The sequence below is a fragment of the Mytilus edulis genome, chromosome 3, assembly GCF_963676685.1.
Source record: "Mytilus edulis chromosome 3, xbMytEdul2.2, whole genome shotgun sequence".
Lineage (NCBI taxonomy): Eukaryota > Metazoa > Mollusca > Bivalvia > Mytilida > Mytilidae > Mytilus > Mytilus edulis.
Window position 1 is genome coordinate 95,322,475 of NC_092346.1, and position 19,016 is coordinate 95,341,490.

At 31.8% G+C, this 19,016-nt stretch overlaps 1 protein-coding gene across 1 annotated transcript; it reads left to right on the forward strand.

The window, feature by feature from the left end:
- Positions 1-3,103: 3,103 nt before the first annotated feature.
- LOC139517832 (acid-sensing ion channel 5-like) lies at positions 3,104-18,713 on the forward strand. Its single transcript, XM_071309285.1, has 8 exons — positions 3,104-3,360; positions 3,632-4,175; positions 4,393-4,491; positions 5,699-5,843; positions 7,974-8,030; positions 9,170-9,326; positions 17,485-17,579; positions 18,092-18,713. Exons 1-8 carry the CDS (start codon positions 3,179-3,181, stop codon positions 18,262-18,264), a joined length of 1,452 nt encoding a protein of 483 aa, XP_071165386.1. The 5' UTR covers positions 3,104-3,178; the 3' UTR covers positions 18,265-18,713.
- The last annotated feature ends 303 nt before the right edge of the window (positions 18,714-19,016 follow it).

Here is a 19,016-nt window from a genome sequence, read left to right on the forward strand (position 1 = left end):
TAAACCAACAATCCTGTAAAATGCTCAACTGGTTAAAATAATGCAGAAAAATATCCAATATCTCATGTATTACTCCAAATAATTATGACGTCTGGCAAGGCTATTTAATTTTTTTTCTGGGACGCCTTCCTACTACTAAGACGTTCGTAGGAAGGCGTCCCAGAAAAAAAATTAACATAGCCTTGCGGTCATAGGAAGGTGTTCCAGAATAAAATTAAAAAAGCCTTGCCAGACGTAATAATTATTTGGACTACTCATATATATATATATATATCATTAAAAATACACCAAAAAAGTCATTTAGTTGAGAAAAATAAATATATACAAAATGTACATGAACACCCAAAAATGTGAAAATTAGTATTTAACACTTTTTGCTTAAATACTGAAAAAATTCTGGCAACCCCTTTCTTATTTTTACTCTTTTTGCTTAAAATACTGTTAAAAATATATATTTAACATGGGTGACGAATTGACTGTATCAGGTGTCGATTTTAACCAGGTGCTGATTTGTCCAGGTGCCAATTTAACTAGGTGCCGGTTTGACTAGAATTCTTTGACAAATGTCTGAAATTATCTGAGTTTCATTAGACCTTTGATAACAGTAACAAAAAGATTATTTACTTAATATTTTGTGGGAGAAGGGGGTTCAGACTATGTGGTATCAGGTCTGTTTGCGCCCAATACATTTTCGCACCCTACATGTTCGCACATTCGCACCCAAGGTCTGTTCGCACTCTACTCATTCGCGCCCAATTTTAATTCAAATTCAAGTTGAATAATTGGAAAATCATGGTTGTTGTTTTAAATTGCTTTGGTGTAAATACTGAATGTATTTATAGCTTGGTATGAGTAAAACATTGAAGATTTTAAAGGAAAAACATAAAAGATAATTGTTTTTATCAGCTTGGTCCCTTTTTGATCTGAAACAACGAAACAATAAAACATAGAAACCAAAATATAGCAATCCACTAATATAAACAAAACATGATAAAATTTATTCAACACACAGAAAAAAACATAGTCAGAATCTCACTTCATTTTGAAACAAGTCAATGAAACAAAGTTATAGCAATACACTTACCAAAACATGATTAAGAGTTATTCAACACAAAATAAAACGTTGACAAAATACCACTTTATTTAGAAAGGATTATTATTATTTTTAACAATACGCTATGCAAAACATGATTAAGATTTATTCAACACAAAAAAAATGCTGTCTCACTTTATTTTGAGACAATGACAACAATTATACTTATAAGAAAACACTTGCTTACAGAGTTATTAAACACAAAACCAATTAAGATTGGATGCGAACATGTAGGGTGTGAAAGTGAAAGGGGGTGAACATGAGTGGGCGCGAACGGACCCGGATTCAGACTATGTACCAGTGAGAAATATACAAGCCTTTCTACGGTATTTATTTGTACAATTCAGGTAGTTTTGACCTATTCATTTGTCTTAAAAAAACCAGCCAGTTGTCACCTTCACTTCACACACACACACACACATATACGAATATCAATTATATGCTTACGATACATGTTGCATTGTTAAACTAATTCCGGTATGTGAAATCAAGACTTGCATAAAAACTATCCCAATATTAGAGACAGTGGCGTCATTTTTCTTCAGAGCTTTCAGCTCTTTGATTTTTAGAGACAATGACAATAAATGCTAAGAGAGGAGCGAAAGATACCCAAGGGACAGTCAAACTCATAGATCGAAAATAGATTGATAACGCCATGGCTAAAAAATAAAAAGACAAACAGAGAAATAATAGTGCTAAAGACAGGACATAGGAAACTAAATACTAAACAACACAAACCTAACCAAAAACAGGGATGATCTTAGGTGTTCCGGAAGGGTAAGCAGATCCTGCACCACAAGTGAAACCCGTCGTGTTGCTCATGTTGTGGCATACCCAGTAAATCGTCTAATTATGTAGGTCAAATTCGTGGTGAAATGGGAAGTGGATTATAGTTACGACATAAGGAACATATCCGATATCATCTGTTAAACGGTTATTCCATAACGGTCAATCAACCGTAAAATACGAAGGAATGGTTTAAACTTCACCATTTCGTTTCACCTCCCTGATTCTTTGGTCCAGGTTCAATAAGCATAAAGCGTACAGGGTAGAGGTCTTCTTAATCCTTTTTGCATTGGTTTTTTTTTCAAATTTTAAATTCCGTTATTATGTCTTTTTACAAGTTAAATTATCCTTATGGACATATACAATTATTAGCGAATTCTTCTCTGTAAGCACATACCCAAAACACTTGAAACTTGACAGAAATGATAAATCACATCTCTTATACAAACTATCCTAGTGTTCTTTTTCACAAATGAAAAACATGACTACAACGTGTAAAAATAGACGAAACAGATGTTTGGCTGACTAGACTGACATCAAAACACTAGCCTGGAAATTGTCGGGGAAATCAAACAAAACTTATTCTGCCACTACATTTCTAACATAATTTCACACTTTTCGCCATTACCTTGAAATACTATAGATAAAGAGGAAAGTTCGAATGCCAAAATGACCAACATAACGTGATATACATACAAAACTGACCAAAGACTTCTCATTGAAGTTATTGTCCATAAAATAAGATTCGACTAAATGAGACACTGATTCTCATCCATATCGGTCTAGGTTTAGTCAAATGTATTCAGTTTCTGACCCTAAGTATGAACTTCGTTTATTGACATCTTCATTAGTAGGATGTTTTTCTAATTAAATTTGGCTACAATCTAGAAAAGTAATACTAGTTTAAAGTTGTAAATGAATAATAACCTGAATGACAGACTAATTTAAAGTATAGCCACCAATGTAGAAATTGAAATGCTAGAATAGTGCCAAACTTGATCATTCTAATAATTACTCCAGTCAATAACAAACATTAATCTTTTGATCAAATGATTGAAACGATTTTGAAAGAAAAAAAAGAATAAACACGAAAGAATTCTATAATTGTTCTAACAATACTAACTATTTGTATAGGGATACCAGAATCGATAGCGTAAATACTCAAATATCAAACAACTCTTTTTTTTAACATAGAGAAAGCATTCAATTCATCATTCTATTTACCTTACTTTGATTATAGAGCTTAATTTCATTAACAATTTTGACGTAGTATTACTTTTCTAAATTAGTCAAATTGAAATGAAAATAGCTATCATGAACGAAACAGGTGCACAAATGGTGGGAAAAGAAGACAAAAAACACAATGATGAAGACTCTTGTTCTGAAAAAGACATATGGACAAACTTTACACAGACAACTGGATTTCATGGATTGAATAAGATTACTTTTGAGCGACAAAACCCACGACAGTTGATACGAAGGTAACAAAGAAATTAAGTTCATTTCAAAAGTTTCGTATTTATTGTTAAGTTTAGCATTGTAAAATGTTTGAGCATATTTATGATTCAAGGATTAAGCATAGGAACATCATCTTCTTTTAGAGGTTTACTGCAAGTAAATTCTGATATATATAAACTTTTATATAGGGTCTATATATATACTCTGATCTAAACAATTGATAAGTTAAAAAAAAAAATTATTAAAACATCAAGTGCGTTTATTGCAAACTCAATGTTGGTTTTTTTTTTACAGTATTTGTTGGATAATAGTTTGGCTCATATGCGCTGTATTTCTGATTTACACAGTTATTGCGGAACTGAAGAATTACTACAGCTACCCAACTATTTCAAATACCTACATTCAACTTGAAGAAAAGTTATCTTTCCCGACGGTAACTATTTGTAATATGAGTCCGCGTTCAAGTGAAGGAATGAAAAAGGATGTCAAAACTAATAACCTTTATATGACTACAAGTGCTTTGTATACGTTTAGTCAAAAAGTCAACTGGAGCGACCCATTCTATAAAGAGGAAGGATATTTTGAAGCAAAAACCAAAGAAGACCTTTTTAATCACTCAAAAAATATATGGGAATCAGTTTACCTTTCACTATTTGACAATGTACAACTGAAGGATGCATTTTCACCTGTGTACACCGACATGGGATTATGTTTGAGATTCAACTCGGATGGTTCCCAATACACAGCTATGTATGGAGCTATATTTAACCTACAATTGTACGTTAACGTTATGACTTATTTTGACTATTTCAGTCATTCCCTTTCATCAGGAGTAAAGGTAAGTAATTTCAGTACTTAAACCGAAGAATAAAACTTCAGAATATTATATGAATGAAATGATAAAGGCGGCTACGAATTTTATCTAAAAAAAAAGAAAAATAACAGATATTCATACATATATTTTTCAGTAAAACTGCAATTTCAATTATATGAATCGGTACTTGTAAGCCATTTCTATATCACATATGTTACATAAGAAATACTTTATTGTTTAGATAGCTGTCCATGACCATCGAGTAGAACCAATCATGACAAATGAAGGACTTGTTATTAAACCTGCTTCGGAAGCTTTCATTGAAATACGAAGGAAAGATGTGTGTACATTTAATTATAACAAAGGATTAATAATTGCTTTTCAAAGTAGAATTACATTTTTTAGTTTAATCATAGAAATGAAAACTTTCAATTGTAAATAAGTATTTGGTCGGGTTGTTGTCTCTTTGACACATTCTCCAGTTCAATTCTCAATTCTATTAGTCACTCGATGTCAAACATGTTTGCATTGTAAATAATCTGTTGAACAGCCCGAGATAATTCCGATGTGCTTAATGTTATCCGTTTATAGAGCTTTGATAAATATCTAAGTATTGGAAAGTGCCGACCTTGTAAAATCGGAAAAAAGAATTTCAAATCTTAAAAACGTAAATAATAGTTATAACAAATGGATAACATATTTTCCAGAAACAATTATTGTAAAAATTTATATAACAAAGTTTAAAGAGGAATTTCTGTTATGACGCACTTTATTTTGGTTAAAACAGAACTATTCTATGTTTGGGGGAATTTGATAGCTTAAAAACGGTATGGATTATTTTTGTTTTTTAACATACCGCAGTTATTCATGGTTTTTGCATCCTTAACTGCTACGGTTTATATTAACAGTCAATTAAGGTTAAATAATAGTTGTCGCCATTTTAACGGTATGCAATCACACATATGCATCAATGAAATACAAATCAGAGTAACACAAAAACACTGATGAAATCGCATGAAATTCGAAAGAAACAGATGCTTAAATAGGGTAAACCTCTCCTACTATTTTTTCTCCACCGCCATGCGAGTCGACATTCAGACAAAATGCAACAATCAGAAATATGAAATTAAACAAATCGGATAATTTACAGATCAGAATAATTCTGATATTCAAAGCTCTTGGAATACGAGACAAAAAGAAACACTCGTATCAGTCTACACATTTGTCATTTAAACCAAATACAAGTGTTTAGAGTAACAGTTTTTGTATCAGGAGAACAATCCTGATTCCGAAATCTGAGCTTTTTTAACTTGAATCAGTGTATTATTTGAGCTTTGCATGATAATTTGACTATTGAAAATTTAATGTTTGTCATAAAATACAGTTTACATGACTTGTGCCAACTTCTAGGAAAAGATAAAGCTATATATATGCACACAAACTTTCAGAATGAACTACAGTAAGGAGGATACTTCAAATTTATATAATTTTCCTCATTTCTATATTAAAAGTCAAGTCAGGAATAATGCAGATTTCTTTGTTTCAAGTATAAGTTTTTACCTGCGCCATATACGGCTTTTGGAAACAAGACATGCGTGAACAAACCCGATTACAGCTCCTCTAGATGTTATCAGACATGTTGGAATGAAATAATTCAGCATAAATGTGGATGCACAGATTTTTTGTCAAAAGGTAAACATAACCGTACAAAACAAATATTGATAACAATCGTCTTAAATTCTATGCGTCCGGAGCGCACTTCTACTAAATAATATTTAACTTTTGATTGACCTTTGCTTTTTTGTTAATGTCCTATTTTGGTTTTGGTACAAACAGAGTTTTATATTTTAAATGTGCAGTCAATTGAAAATAATATCAAGGATCTTTTATTACCTTCTTTTCTAGATCTTAATCTAAATTTTCTGTACAACGAATTATCTAAGATCCACTAAATGTCATAAAGCTATCTCAAACAGTTTACAAACTGATGGTGCTTGATGGATAAAGGATCTCAAAAAGATATACAAAACCTGGAGGATAAGCTAACCATTCTAGAATATCAGTCCCATCGACGACAATTATTAAGTCGTCGAAAGTCAAGTCAATGTTCGGTTTTAAACTGTATTATCGTTTCAGCGTATACGACTCTAATACTTAGTATGGCACAGAATTTTGGAAATTCAAGAATTCTAGATTGCGTTGTTACTACGGTTCTTTATCTTACAAATGTAGATGTTTCATTCAAGTGCCATATGCGCAATACCATCCACATTTTGAACGGATATGAATTGGAAAATGTCATTTAATTTAGCATACGACAACGGATTTGAATTAGAAAAAAACACTTAGCTCAGCAAGTAAATGTTATCTTTTGATAGTATGAATATTGAAATAAAAGATATTTAAGTCACGTTTCTCCGATTCAACTTTTAATAACACTTTTCTCTTTTTGAGAATATTTGTTTACGTAGTCAATACATTTCGGTATATTAGATTAAATTGAATTAAAGGGGCACTAGCTGTCAAATTAATGTTCACCAATTTATATTTATATATATATATATATTATTTATAACCATGTAAAACATTTATACAATTTACAAAACGTCTCAAACAATTAATTTACAGGGCATGGGCTCGTTGATATGTAACTTCGGTTCGTGTGTATATTATTCCTAACGCCATCTCATTAAGGATCGAGTTGACCTCCGAATATTTTTGATTGTCATATAAGCGATATAGACATACATATAGAAATAAAAACAAAGCAATTGGATTTTTCTAGGTCTGTTAAATTTCCTGTTATAAATTGATATCATATAACAATCATCGTTTTTCCTTGTATGATAATGTTCTTTTGTGGATCTAATCGTCAATAAAATGATTTACCTTTGTTTACCTTTCAATGATGACATTCTTTTCCTTTAAATAGCCGAACACTTACACTACATGCTTTATCCATCTCTATGTGAGAGGTTCAGTTGAAGTTCACATAGATACGTCGAATTATTCACTTGCAAGTGAATAATTCATTAAACATGTTTAACAGTCTAATTTGACAAAATACTACTAAAAACGATTTATAATTTCACAATTTCACTTTCATTAATAATTGAACATAACAAGTCATACATTGGATTATTTTTATCTATCTCGTTGCTAGTGCCCCTTTAACGGAATATATAAGATGCGTTTATGTCAAATACAATTTCTTAACTATGCATAAAAACGTCGTTTAAATGAAATTAAAGACGAAAAATTTCTTCTTGATTAAAATAAAAATGCAGGCATAAGCTGAAAGTTATTATCTATTTTTTTTAGAACGGTAATTTGTGTGACTTCTAATTCGTTTGATTTTTATCAATTTGACTCAAAATATTATCCAGCTTGTGTGTTTTAGTGTTTGTTATAACATCATGGGATGTATGTTCTTTAGTTGCATCCTAATCATTAAAACTTAAATTCACTCTACTTTGGTCTTTGGTTAATGTATGGAGAAGCTAACATTTCTTTTTTTTTATCTCGTTTAAAAAAATATTTTTTTGTCTTCAAGTATTTTTTCAAAACTTTACAACATTACAGCAAAGCAGTAAACAATATTGATATTCTACGTTCTTTATCGCATTCATTCAAATACAGTCTTAACAATTGCCAAGAAATTGCCTTTTTTTCAAAACATATGAATTTGCGAATAACATTAATTTGTCATTAATGTATAATTTAATTTGTCTTGCACCATCAGTAGAACTGTAATGAATCAGGTTATATTTTGTCAAACTGAGCGCTCTTTTAGATCAATACTGTTATCATTAAATTTTACAGGAAATGGCCCATATTGTTCTTACCACGATTACCAGACATGCTCAAATCCTACATTCTGTAAGTAAATACTTTGCTTTGTTTTATCACCCATTTAATGTGTATCATTGCGTTTTTATGTATGTCATTAAACGATTCATTTTACTTCTATTTTACTCCATGAACTCTGTACCCCCGAGTTTCTATGTATCTATGTTTATCGTTATTTTACGAAATTCTCATTTGATCTTGCTGACTCATGATTTCCTTTCTCAGCGGAGTCGGGTAATATGAATAATTATCGTTAAAACTAAGAAGCACGTGGCGTTGCTAATGAAATTGACATGAAATTGGCAACATCGTCATAGATAAAATAGAGATAAACAAATTATCATTGGTCATATCAACTCGATTGCTTTTCCAACTTTCGCTGTACGGCCGGCTCAAACGAGAAAATCAATCTCGTTGGGATAATCAACGATAATCTATAGTTATCGCCATAACCGAATCGTCAAAGTAGACACTTTCCTAAAATTGAAGTGCAACGGGGAAAATAATATGCTGTTAACAGGCCTGTTATACAAAATACAATTTATATAAAAAGACCCAGAAGTTAATAATACCAGAAAGAGGAAATACTACATGTTAAATGATAACTTATCAATGCAAGTGTTTTATTTACATAATAGTTCTTGAAAAACTGGTCGTGATCGTAATATATGGACTGCCCACAGGACAGTGGTATTGACTAAGATAGTGTTAATGACTGAGCCGAACACGAGGTCATTATCGCTGTCAGAGTCAATACCACTGTCCTACGGGCAGTCATTATATCACGATTATGGCCAGTTCTTCAAAAACTATTATGTATATTTCATTGAGGAAACATATTTTTTTGAAATTCTCATAAACTCAAAATGTCCAAACTCGAGATTTGTATGGCAAATAGTGAAGACCAGTCGTAGTAATACTGCTATTCATTTTAGTGCAATTTTTCAGTATATGAATACTAAATCAAGTTCTCTATAATTTCTTGTCCGTTTTGTTCTGTTAATGACCGATGGAATTTATTACTGAAGAATAATGAATGTCATGTGGCCCCTTTTTATCCAATAAGAGAAGCTTATTCCCAACCGATTTAAAATAAAATATATTAATCACTGAGGCTAGCTGTTTTCTATCTTATAGTGTTCATTGTATCATTGAATCAACTTTTTCAGGGCACCTACTGCTAACATACCATAAGGAAACATGCGATTGTCCCCAAGTATGCCATTATACAACATATGAATATTCATTCTCAACTGGAACATATCCATCCGAATTCTTTGTATCACAACTTTCTGCACTAACTGGTTTCCCCGAAGGGTTGATCAGGTAGATATTTACAAACCAGTACAATATCCAAACCGTCCAATACAAAAAGTCAAAGAATTCATTATCTTTTGATTATACAAATAAATTTAAATGTTGAACATTAAAGTAATTCTACTCGATAATACAATTTATTATGTGGACAAGTTCATTTATATACATATTATCTATTTGATATTATTCCCAACTTTGTACTTAGTTTATATCTATTTTACCCTATATTATAATGATCTTACTATATTGAACATATTTTGTATTATATGGTTCAATGAATCCAAAATACTCTATTTGGACTCTTTGATATTCACTCACCACTGGCTATTGGACAAACTACCTTACTTAATAGTTGTTTTATCTGGTTTTATCTAGTTTAACAGTTCACCTATTGACTATATATATTGTACTTTTTAACTATATTGTCAATGCAGAATAAGTAACACCAGAAACAACATCAAGAGCCGTAGCCAGCATTATAAGGTATTTACATTTAAGGGTTTTTCAAATTAGTTTATGGTTAAATGTTTTTGACTTAAATATTTTATTTAGTTTCATTTACTTTGCTAATTGTATTTCAAACTTTATATTTTCTTATTTTAATACCTGTAATTAACTTTCAATGTTATATAGTATTTTATATAGTAGTATGGTCAACTTACTTTAGTGAACAGTTTTCATTAGCATTGATTAACAAATTGTTTACATTCAGAGTTGTCATTTAACTGTGTTTTGCATTATTATTTATTTGCAATTGTGTAATTAAACATAATATTCATTATTTGCTACAAAATGATATATTCATATGCATTTATATGTAAAGTTGTATTTATTTGTCATTATCTGTATATTTCAGATCTGTCGTTGCCTTCTATATTATATTTATTAAAATATCTGAACTTTCTGCAATTCGATTTATATGAGCCTTATTCCACCTGGTCACAAATGGCGTCGTCGACAAACCAGAAGGCAATGACTGCTGGCATTCCACCAGACGGCTGAGAGGGGTATCCACGGAGGAAGCCGAACATTTACGAAGTTAATGTGTGTGTCATCGGACTATCCACGGAGATGAACGAACTTTGACGGAGTTTCTACCAGACCGGAAATCCACGGGAAGAGCCGACCAGTGACGGAGATTATTTGTGTTATCGGAATATATACGGACTTATCCGAACATTGTCTGAGTTTACGATTGAAGACGAACATTGACGGAGATGTAAAACAGTGCCGAAACCGTTTACCAATGAAGTAACTGTTTTTTTGTATTTGGAATATATGTGTTTTTGGAATATATGTGATATTGTGAGACATGGTGACATATGATGAAATATGTTTAGTATTTTTTCAATCTGGATTATGTGATTTATTCATTTTGGATTATGTGTATTATTCATGCTGGATTATAATTATGCATTGATTCACTTTTTGTGAATATAGAGTGGAGTTATATATTGTGTATTTTTGCAATTTTTGTATATATTTTTGTGGTAATTTTCAATAGTTTTGAAAGTTCATAATGGCAAGTAATCCTACTTGTAAGTCTTTACAAAAGCAAGTGACTGAATTGCAGAATAGAATTAAAGAACTATCTTGGAAACCTAGTGTTGAAAATGAAGTAAAAAGACCACCATCTAACGAAAAGAATGTTGTATATGTGCAGAAAGATAGAAAAGTTCCAAAGTTTACTGGGTATAATTTTCAAGTTGAAGATTGGATTGAAGATGTTAATACTGTGTTACATGCACGTGAGATGTCCCGTCAAGAACGAGCGGATTTTATATATTTACAACTTGAAGGTTCTGCCAAAGATGAAGTGAAATACCGTTCTCATCTTGTTCGACAAAGTCCAGATCAAATTTTAGAAATTTTACAAGATGCCTTTGGTGTAAAGGATAACATTACTAAACTACAGAAGAATTTTTTGGACCGTGTGCAAAAGCCAAATGAATCACTCAGGGAATATTCGTATGTGTTAATGGATTTAATGAGTAAAATTACAAATAAAGATTCTACTTGGATGCCTAATAAAGAGAAAACATTGTGCGACCAATTTTCACAAAATGTACAAGACAGTTACTTAAGAAAACATCTGAAGCAAATAGTTCGTGCACAATCTCATATACCATTTTTGGATTTACGTGAAGAAGCTATTATGTGGTCCGAGGAGGAAGAATATAAAGATAAAAGATACAACACAAAAACGAAAAATGAAACAACCGATACTGTACCAGAAGAACCTACAACTGATGTTTGCGCTAGTAAGGATAAAACTGACAGTAGTAGTGAACAATCCGATAAATTCAATCAGTTATTGGGTATTGTCCAAAAACAAAGTGAACAGATTGAAACATTAACAAAGATCGTTAATACAAAGCAACAGCCAACAAGTTATAACAGTAGATACAATAGGTTTGAGCCACAACGACGTACTTTGTTATGTTTTAGATGCAATGAGCCAGGTCACAAGATTGCAGACTGTCCAGTTGTGAATTCCAAGAAGTCGGGAAACGGGTAGAATCTACTGTGAAGAGTCCCATTGTAGATGATAACCATATGGACTCAATTCAAGCTGACCGTTTAGTGGGTAAATGTCCAACCGTTAGTGCTTACGTTGCAGGATTTAAAGTTAACTGTCTAGTAGATACTGGGTCAACTGTTACAACAGTTACAGAGTCGTTTTATAACCGTTTTCTAAAGAGGTGTACTGATCTACAAACTGATATTACGTTTAATCTGAAAGGTGCAAATGGAACTTGTATACCGTATATAGGATATGTTGAAGTTGATATTGACATTATGGGCCAACGTTTGCCAAACAGAGGTGTTTTGATTGTGAAGGATCCTATTGACAGTTATACCCGTATAAGAAAAGAAAATGTCCCTGGACTTTTGGGAATGAACGTTATTAGCTTATGTAAGAAACTTTTGCAAGAAGATTATGGGAACCAGTATTCAGAACAAGTTACCGAAATAGCCGAAAATTTTAAACTTAGAGAACTTTTTAAAGCTTGTGACAAAAATGAACATTGTAATACTATTGGATTTGTTAAACTTTGTTCTAATTCACCAGTTCGTATTCCTGCAAATTCTGTGATTATTTTAAATGGAACTGGGCCGAATTTACCAAGATTGTATGATGCTGTTGTTGAACCTTTACACACTAGTGGACACTTGCCTTCTACTTTTATTGTTGTACATACTTTTGTTACTGTTCGAAATGGACGATTAACTTTTAGAGTTGCTAATATTGGAGATGATGATATATGGCTTGCTCCAAGAACTAGAGTTGGTATTTTATTGAAAGGTGATGTAGAAAACCATGATCAAGGACATGTTGAATTTATACGAACTGGACATACAGAGGAAATTTATATTCATGATATTGCTTATTGTGCAGAAACTGATGTGAATTTGTCAAAGATAGAAGATTTTGAAATGCCTGTAGATATTAGTCATTTGTCAACAACAAGCAAGCAGAGAGATGAAATAAAAACATTATTTTATAACTATAGTGACATTTTTTCGAAAAGTGATACTGATGTTGGATATACAAAGACAGTAAAACATAAAATTCGCACAGTAGATGATGAACCGATTGTTCAACCGTATAGACGAATTCCGCCTAACCAGTATGAAGAGGTCAAGCAACATATACAGAAGCTAGTTGAAAACAAGATTATTCGTGAAAGCACAAGTCCATACGCTTCACCCATTGTTCTAGTGAGAAAGAAAGACAATTCTCTGCGCATGTGCGTGGACTTTAGAAAAATGAACCAGAAGTCTTACAAAGATGCTTATCCATTACCTCGTGTTGAGGAATCCTTCGATGCTTTGAGTGGAGCTAAATTGTTTTCAACAATGGATTTAACTAGTGGTTACAATGTCGTGGCGATGCATGAAGATGATATAGAGAAAACTGCTTTTACAACACCGTTTGGACTTTACGAATATCTACGAATGCCGTTCGGATTATGCAATGCACCTGCAACATTTCAACGTTTAATGCAACAATGTTTTCGAGATGAGATTTTTAACATTTTGTTAGTCTTTTTAGATGACATTATTGTGTATTCTGCAAATATTGAAGAACATTTGAAGCGTTTAGAAGTTGTTTTCAAGAGATTACGAGAACATGGTTTAAAACTGAAGCCTTCCAAATGTCATTTTTTTAAACGAGAAGTTCGCTATTTGGGTCACGTCGTTTCAGATGAAGGAATTCATACAGATCCAGATAAAATCAGTGCAGTTCAAGATTTTGAAATCCCTACAACCGTTAAGAAGTTAAAATCTTTCTTGGGTTTAGCAGGATATTACCGTCGATTTACACAGGGATTTAGTAAAATTGCAGGACCTTTACACAAATTGGCTCAAAAATTTACACCTCATCCACGAAAATTATTTGGTAAGGAATGGACTACTGATTGTCAGACTGCTTTCGATACTCTGAAAGAACACTTAGTTACTGCTCCAATATTGAGTTATGCGAAGTTTGATGAACCGTTTATTTTAGAAACTGATGCAAGTATGCAAGGATTAGGTGCTGTTTTATCACAATATATCGATGGACAATTGCGTGTTGTTGCGTATGCTAGTCGTGCTTTAAGGCCAAATGAGCGCAATATGGATAATTATAGTTCCAGAAAATTAGAACTCCTAGCTTTAACTTGGGCAATTACAGAAAAATTTAGAGATTATTTACTTGGATCCAAATTTACAGTGTTTACAGACAATAATCCGTTGTGCTATTTACAAACATCGAAACTTAGTGCACATGAACAGAGATGGTTGTCAAAATTAGCCGTTTTTAATTTTGAGGTAAAATATAGACAAGCCAAACATAATAACAATGCCGACGCGTTATCACGTATGCACGATAAAATTGAACTTTCAAAATCTGAGGATGTTAAAAATCTACTTCAAACATTTGCTGCAGGAACTGTTGTACCAAATGACTTAGCATCAGATATACAGTCTGTGTCAAGGAAATCAGTTTATACAGAGGAAGCATTCGTTACATTACCTACTTTAGATAGACAGGAAGTTAAAGATTTACAAGAACGGGATACAGTGGTCGGTAAATTTATTGAAATATGGAACACTAAACGTAAACCATTGAGATCGGAGCAACGGAAATTTGATAGGCCGTTAGTAACATTATTACGTCAGTGGGACCGTATTGAAGTTGTAGATGGTTTAGTTTATAGGGTAATCATTGATCCAAATCAGGGACAATTGAAACAATTAATTTTACCAGCCGTGTTACGGGACAAAGTATTGAAGAACTGTCATGATAAATTAGGGCATCAAGGAATTGAGCGCACTTTCTGTAGTATAAGAATCAGGTGTTATTGGCCGGGAATGTTTAGACATATCAAGGATTATTGTAAATCATGTGAACGTTGCATTGTTTCAAAGATGCCACAACCTGCCATAAGACCAGCAATGGGTCATTTGATAGCTAGCAGGCCGTTACAAATACTTGCAATTGATTTTACTGTTCTTGAACCAGCACACGGAAAAGAAAATGTATTAGTTATGACGGATATTTTTACAAAGTTTACTCGTGCAGTACCTACGAAAGATCAGAAAGCAGACACTGTTACGAATGTATTGTTGACTGAATGGTTTTGTGTGTATGGAGTACCAGAGCGTCTACACTCCGATCAAGGTCGGAACTTTGAATCTGATGTTATCTGTCAGCTTTGTAAACTGTACCAAATTAGTAGATCTCGAACTACACCTTATCATCCCGAAGGAAACGCACAATGTGAACGCTTTAATAGAACACTACACAATCTTCTGAAATCACTTTCGCCAGATAAGAAGAAACATTGGCCAAAGTATTTACCGGAACTTGTCTTTTCATACAATGTGTCACAGAACTCAACAACAGGTTATAGTCCTTATTATTTATTGTTTGGTCGTAGTCCTAAATTGCCAATTGACTTTTTACTGGGAACAAATCAGACTGATGAAACTGATCAATCGTTAGACGAATGGATTATTGCGCATCAGAATCGTTTACGATATGCTTACGAAAAAGCTGGGGAGCAGACAAAAGATCGTGCTGAATACCGCAAGAATAAACATGATGAACAACGTTTTAATCCTGAAATTTGTGTCAGTGACAAGGTGTATATTAGAAACCGTGGTGTACATGGAAGAAATAAGATACAAGACACTTGGAGCTCAACTGTTTATCGTGTAGTGCGTTTGTCAGAAAACACCGTCTCTGTAGAACCTAATGATGGCGCTGGTGTTTCAAGAACTTTGAATCGTCGTGATGTCATTAAATGCAATATACAACAATCTGTGGATGATAACAGCAGTGAATCCGACAGTTCAGATGATAAGTTTATACCAAGACGAACAACTAGGGCAACTGCAGGGAAACATACAAATCCAAATAGACTTCCAAATTCTATTTTTTCTAAGTAAATTTATTCAGGACATTTGTTGTACATAGTTATGCCTTATTTTGTGTGTCTTATTTTTGTCTCTAATTTTTGTGTCCTATTTTTGTGACTTATTTTTTGTGTTACTTATTATGATAGTAAAGGGAGTATGTGGATATAGATATTTGCATTATCGAGACGATTAATACTTAGCTGGGGAGTATGTGGACAAGTTCATTTATATACATATTATCTATTTGATATTATTCCCAACTTTGTACTTAGTTTATATCTATTTTACCCTATATTATAATGATCTTACTATATTGAACATATTTTGTATTATATGGTTCAATGAATCCAAAATACTCTATTTGGACTCTTTGATATTCACTCACCACTGGCTATTGGACAAACTACCTTACTTAATAGTTGTTTTATCTGGTTTTATCTAGTTTAACAGTTCACCTATTGACTATATATATTGTACTTTTTAACTATATTGTCAATGCAGAATAAGTAACACCAGAAACAACATCAAGAGCCGTAGCCAGCATTATAAGGTATTTACATTTAAGGGTTTTTCAAATTAGTTTATGGTTAAATGTTTTTGACTTAAATATTTTATTTAGTTTCATTTACTTTGCTAATTGTATTTCAAACTTTATATTTTCTTATTTTAATACCTGTAATTAACTTTCAATGTTATATAGTATTTTATATAGTAGTATGGTCAACTTACTTTAGTGAACAGTTTTCATTAGCATTGATTAACAAATTGTTTACATTCAGAGTTGTCATTTAACTGTGTTTTGCATTATTATTTATTTGCAATTGTGTAATTAAACATAATATTCATTATTTGCTACAAAATGATATATTCATATGCATTTATATGTAAAGTTGTATTTATTTGTCATTATCTGTATATTTCAGATCTGTCGTTGCCTTCTATATTATATTTATTAAAATATCTGAACTTTCTGCAATTCGATTTATATGAGCCTTATTCCACCTGGTCACAATTAGAACATAAAATACAATACAATATTTGTATTGTCAATCAAGGACGCCCTAAGAGAGCAGTATAATTACAAACAATTTATTACAATGAATATTATTAATTCTTAATGATACATATATTTGATAGATGTTGTGTTCTTATAGAATGTCATCATGTTTTGCTGCAAAACAGAATGACAAGGCATCTGTGATTATTCAGTCCAATGCTGTAATTATCTAACCATATCATTAATACAACCAATGACATAAGGTGGACGGTAGCACTTAACATTTACTACCATGATTTCTTACCATCCTGTTTTCCTGGTTTCCTGACATAATTATAATAACTGTTTGTGTCATGAATCTTTGTTTTATGTTATCCGATTATTTTCTTACTTTTATAACATCTAATAACAAACGTAATATCGATAAATGTACATAAATGTGAACTACACGTTTTATTCATGAAAGAAACTATATTTAAAATGCATTATTTATTCATAATATGTTTTCAGCATATGTTTGTAATAAAGACTTTATACTACATGTAGTAAACCTCCTGTGAAATCTGTATCTACCAAATATAACAACAACTGGACATTGTGTGGAATGTTGATTTCATGTCCATCATTTTTCTTTGCTACCAGTGGATCGTTTTTCTTTGTGTTATACTTTGAATTAATCCGACAGTACAATACCTTTTTGGATAGCCGATTTTCTGTCTTCGTCTATGCATTATTATTTTCTATTGATTTTCCTTTCAGGACAAATTTTGCACTCATCCGGATTTATTTCAAAGATTTGTCGATCACAATCAATGAACAGGTTGCGAAATATGAAAATGCTGGAGACATATTTGGTAAGGTCTACGATATACCTCGAACCATTTAAGGCTTAAAAAATTGCAATGACATTGCTTCCCGTGTATGTGACAACATAAAACATATATAAAACAAGACAAAAAATTAAAGGACTAAAAGGTGAAAAAAAACATACTCAGAAATATTCTGACTGAGCAATTCGAGCTGGAGTTTGATTCTGATGCTGAGTAAGTAGTAAGTAGTGCTGGTTGTACCTCCGTTTTTGCTGTTCTTGTTTTACATGATAACTTGAAACGGAATTATCTAATTACAAAATATTATTGTGAATCATAAAAATGAAAGCTATTTTTTTTTATTAAATATACAAATTCTGAATATTTAAAAAGAGTAAAAAGTCAAAACAGTAGGTTCGAAGCAGATGATACTCTCGATAATTATCAATTTACTTATTTAACTAAACTATTGAAAAAGAAACAAAAAAAAACGATGTTCTGATTTAAAGTAGATATTGTGATATCAATTCAAATCATGTTAATTATTTTTTTTGCAGCAAACTTAGGAGGACAACTAGGACTGTTTCTTGGAGCCAGTATTTTGACAATTACAGAACTTTTGGAGTTTATCATATTTCTTATTTGGTCTTTCATTCATCGGGTTAAGAACAGAGGAAGAGATGAACAAAGAAAAACAAATGTGGAAAAATTTAAACAGACCAAATACTAATTTCAGTAAATGATATTAAAAAGACATATTGTCACTTGTTTTGTTCAAATATTCATCTTTACACAATTTGCCAACACTTGCAGAAGTATATCATGTCATGGATTTGTCCGTGCAAAAATATGCAACATTAGTAAGCGTTTGCTTCTATAAATATTTTATATCAATATACAAATAAGTTTAAAAGATCTGCAAATGACAAATTTGAAACAAGTCAAAGGAGAAAACTAAAGGCCTGGTTTATGTCAGGAACAATAAACGAATAAAATATATGATATGCAGCAAACAACGACAAGCTCTACATTAAAGGATCCTGACTAGTGCGAGGCACATACAAAAGTGATTGACTTAGCATGTCAGCTAACACCTAACACGTCAACAAACTTGGGACAGTGGTTTACAGTACGACATAAAATCAGACTATAAAATAAAGTTTATCTATTCTATTACTATTACATTTGGAAGTACATATTTTTTATCTGCTATATGTTTTATAAGTATTTTTTTACTTATGTATTTAGTTGATATGTCCCTTAGATTCAAAAGTGATATTTTTAAATGGATAGCAAAGGATAGCAAGCTGTATCTGTTTTATTAACTAAGATACCTGGGAATAAAAATTAAAATAATAATAATAATAATAATAATATTTTAACTTCCTAAAACAAACGCTTTTTATTTACCTAAAAACCAAAACCTTAATGGTATGACGCTTGTATTGGTACAGTTATGGATCGGAAAATGTATTCATTTCT

Bases quoted from the DNA above. Each gene is read 5' to 3' on its own strand.
- LOC139517832 (XM_071309285.1), top strand. From the start codon at position 3,179: ATGAAAATAGCTATCATGAACGAAACAGGTGCACAAATGGTGGGAAAA. The intron at 3,361-3,631 runs GTAACAAAGAAA...TTTTTTTTACAG, and splicing joins CCACGACAGTTGATACGAAG to TATTTGTTGGATAATAGTTT. The intron at 4,492-5,698 runs GTGTGTACATTT...CTTTGTTTCAAG, and splicing joins TTGAAATACGAAGGAAAGAT to TATAAGTTTTTACCTGCGCC.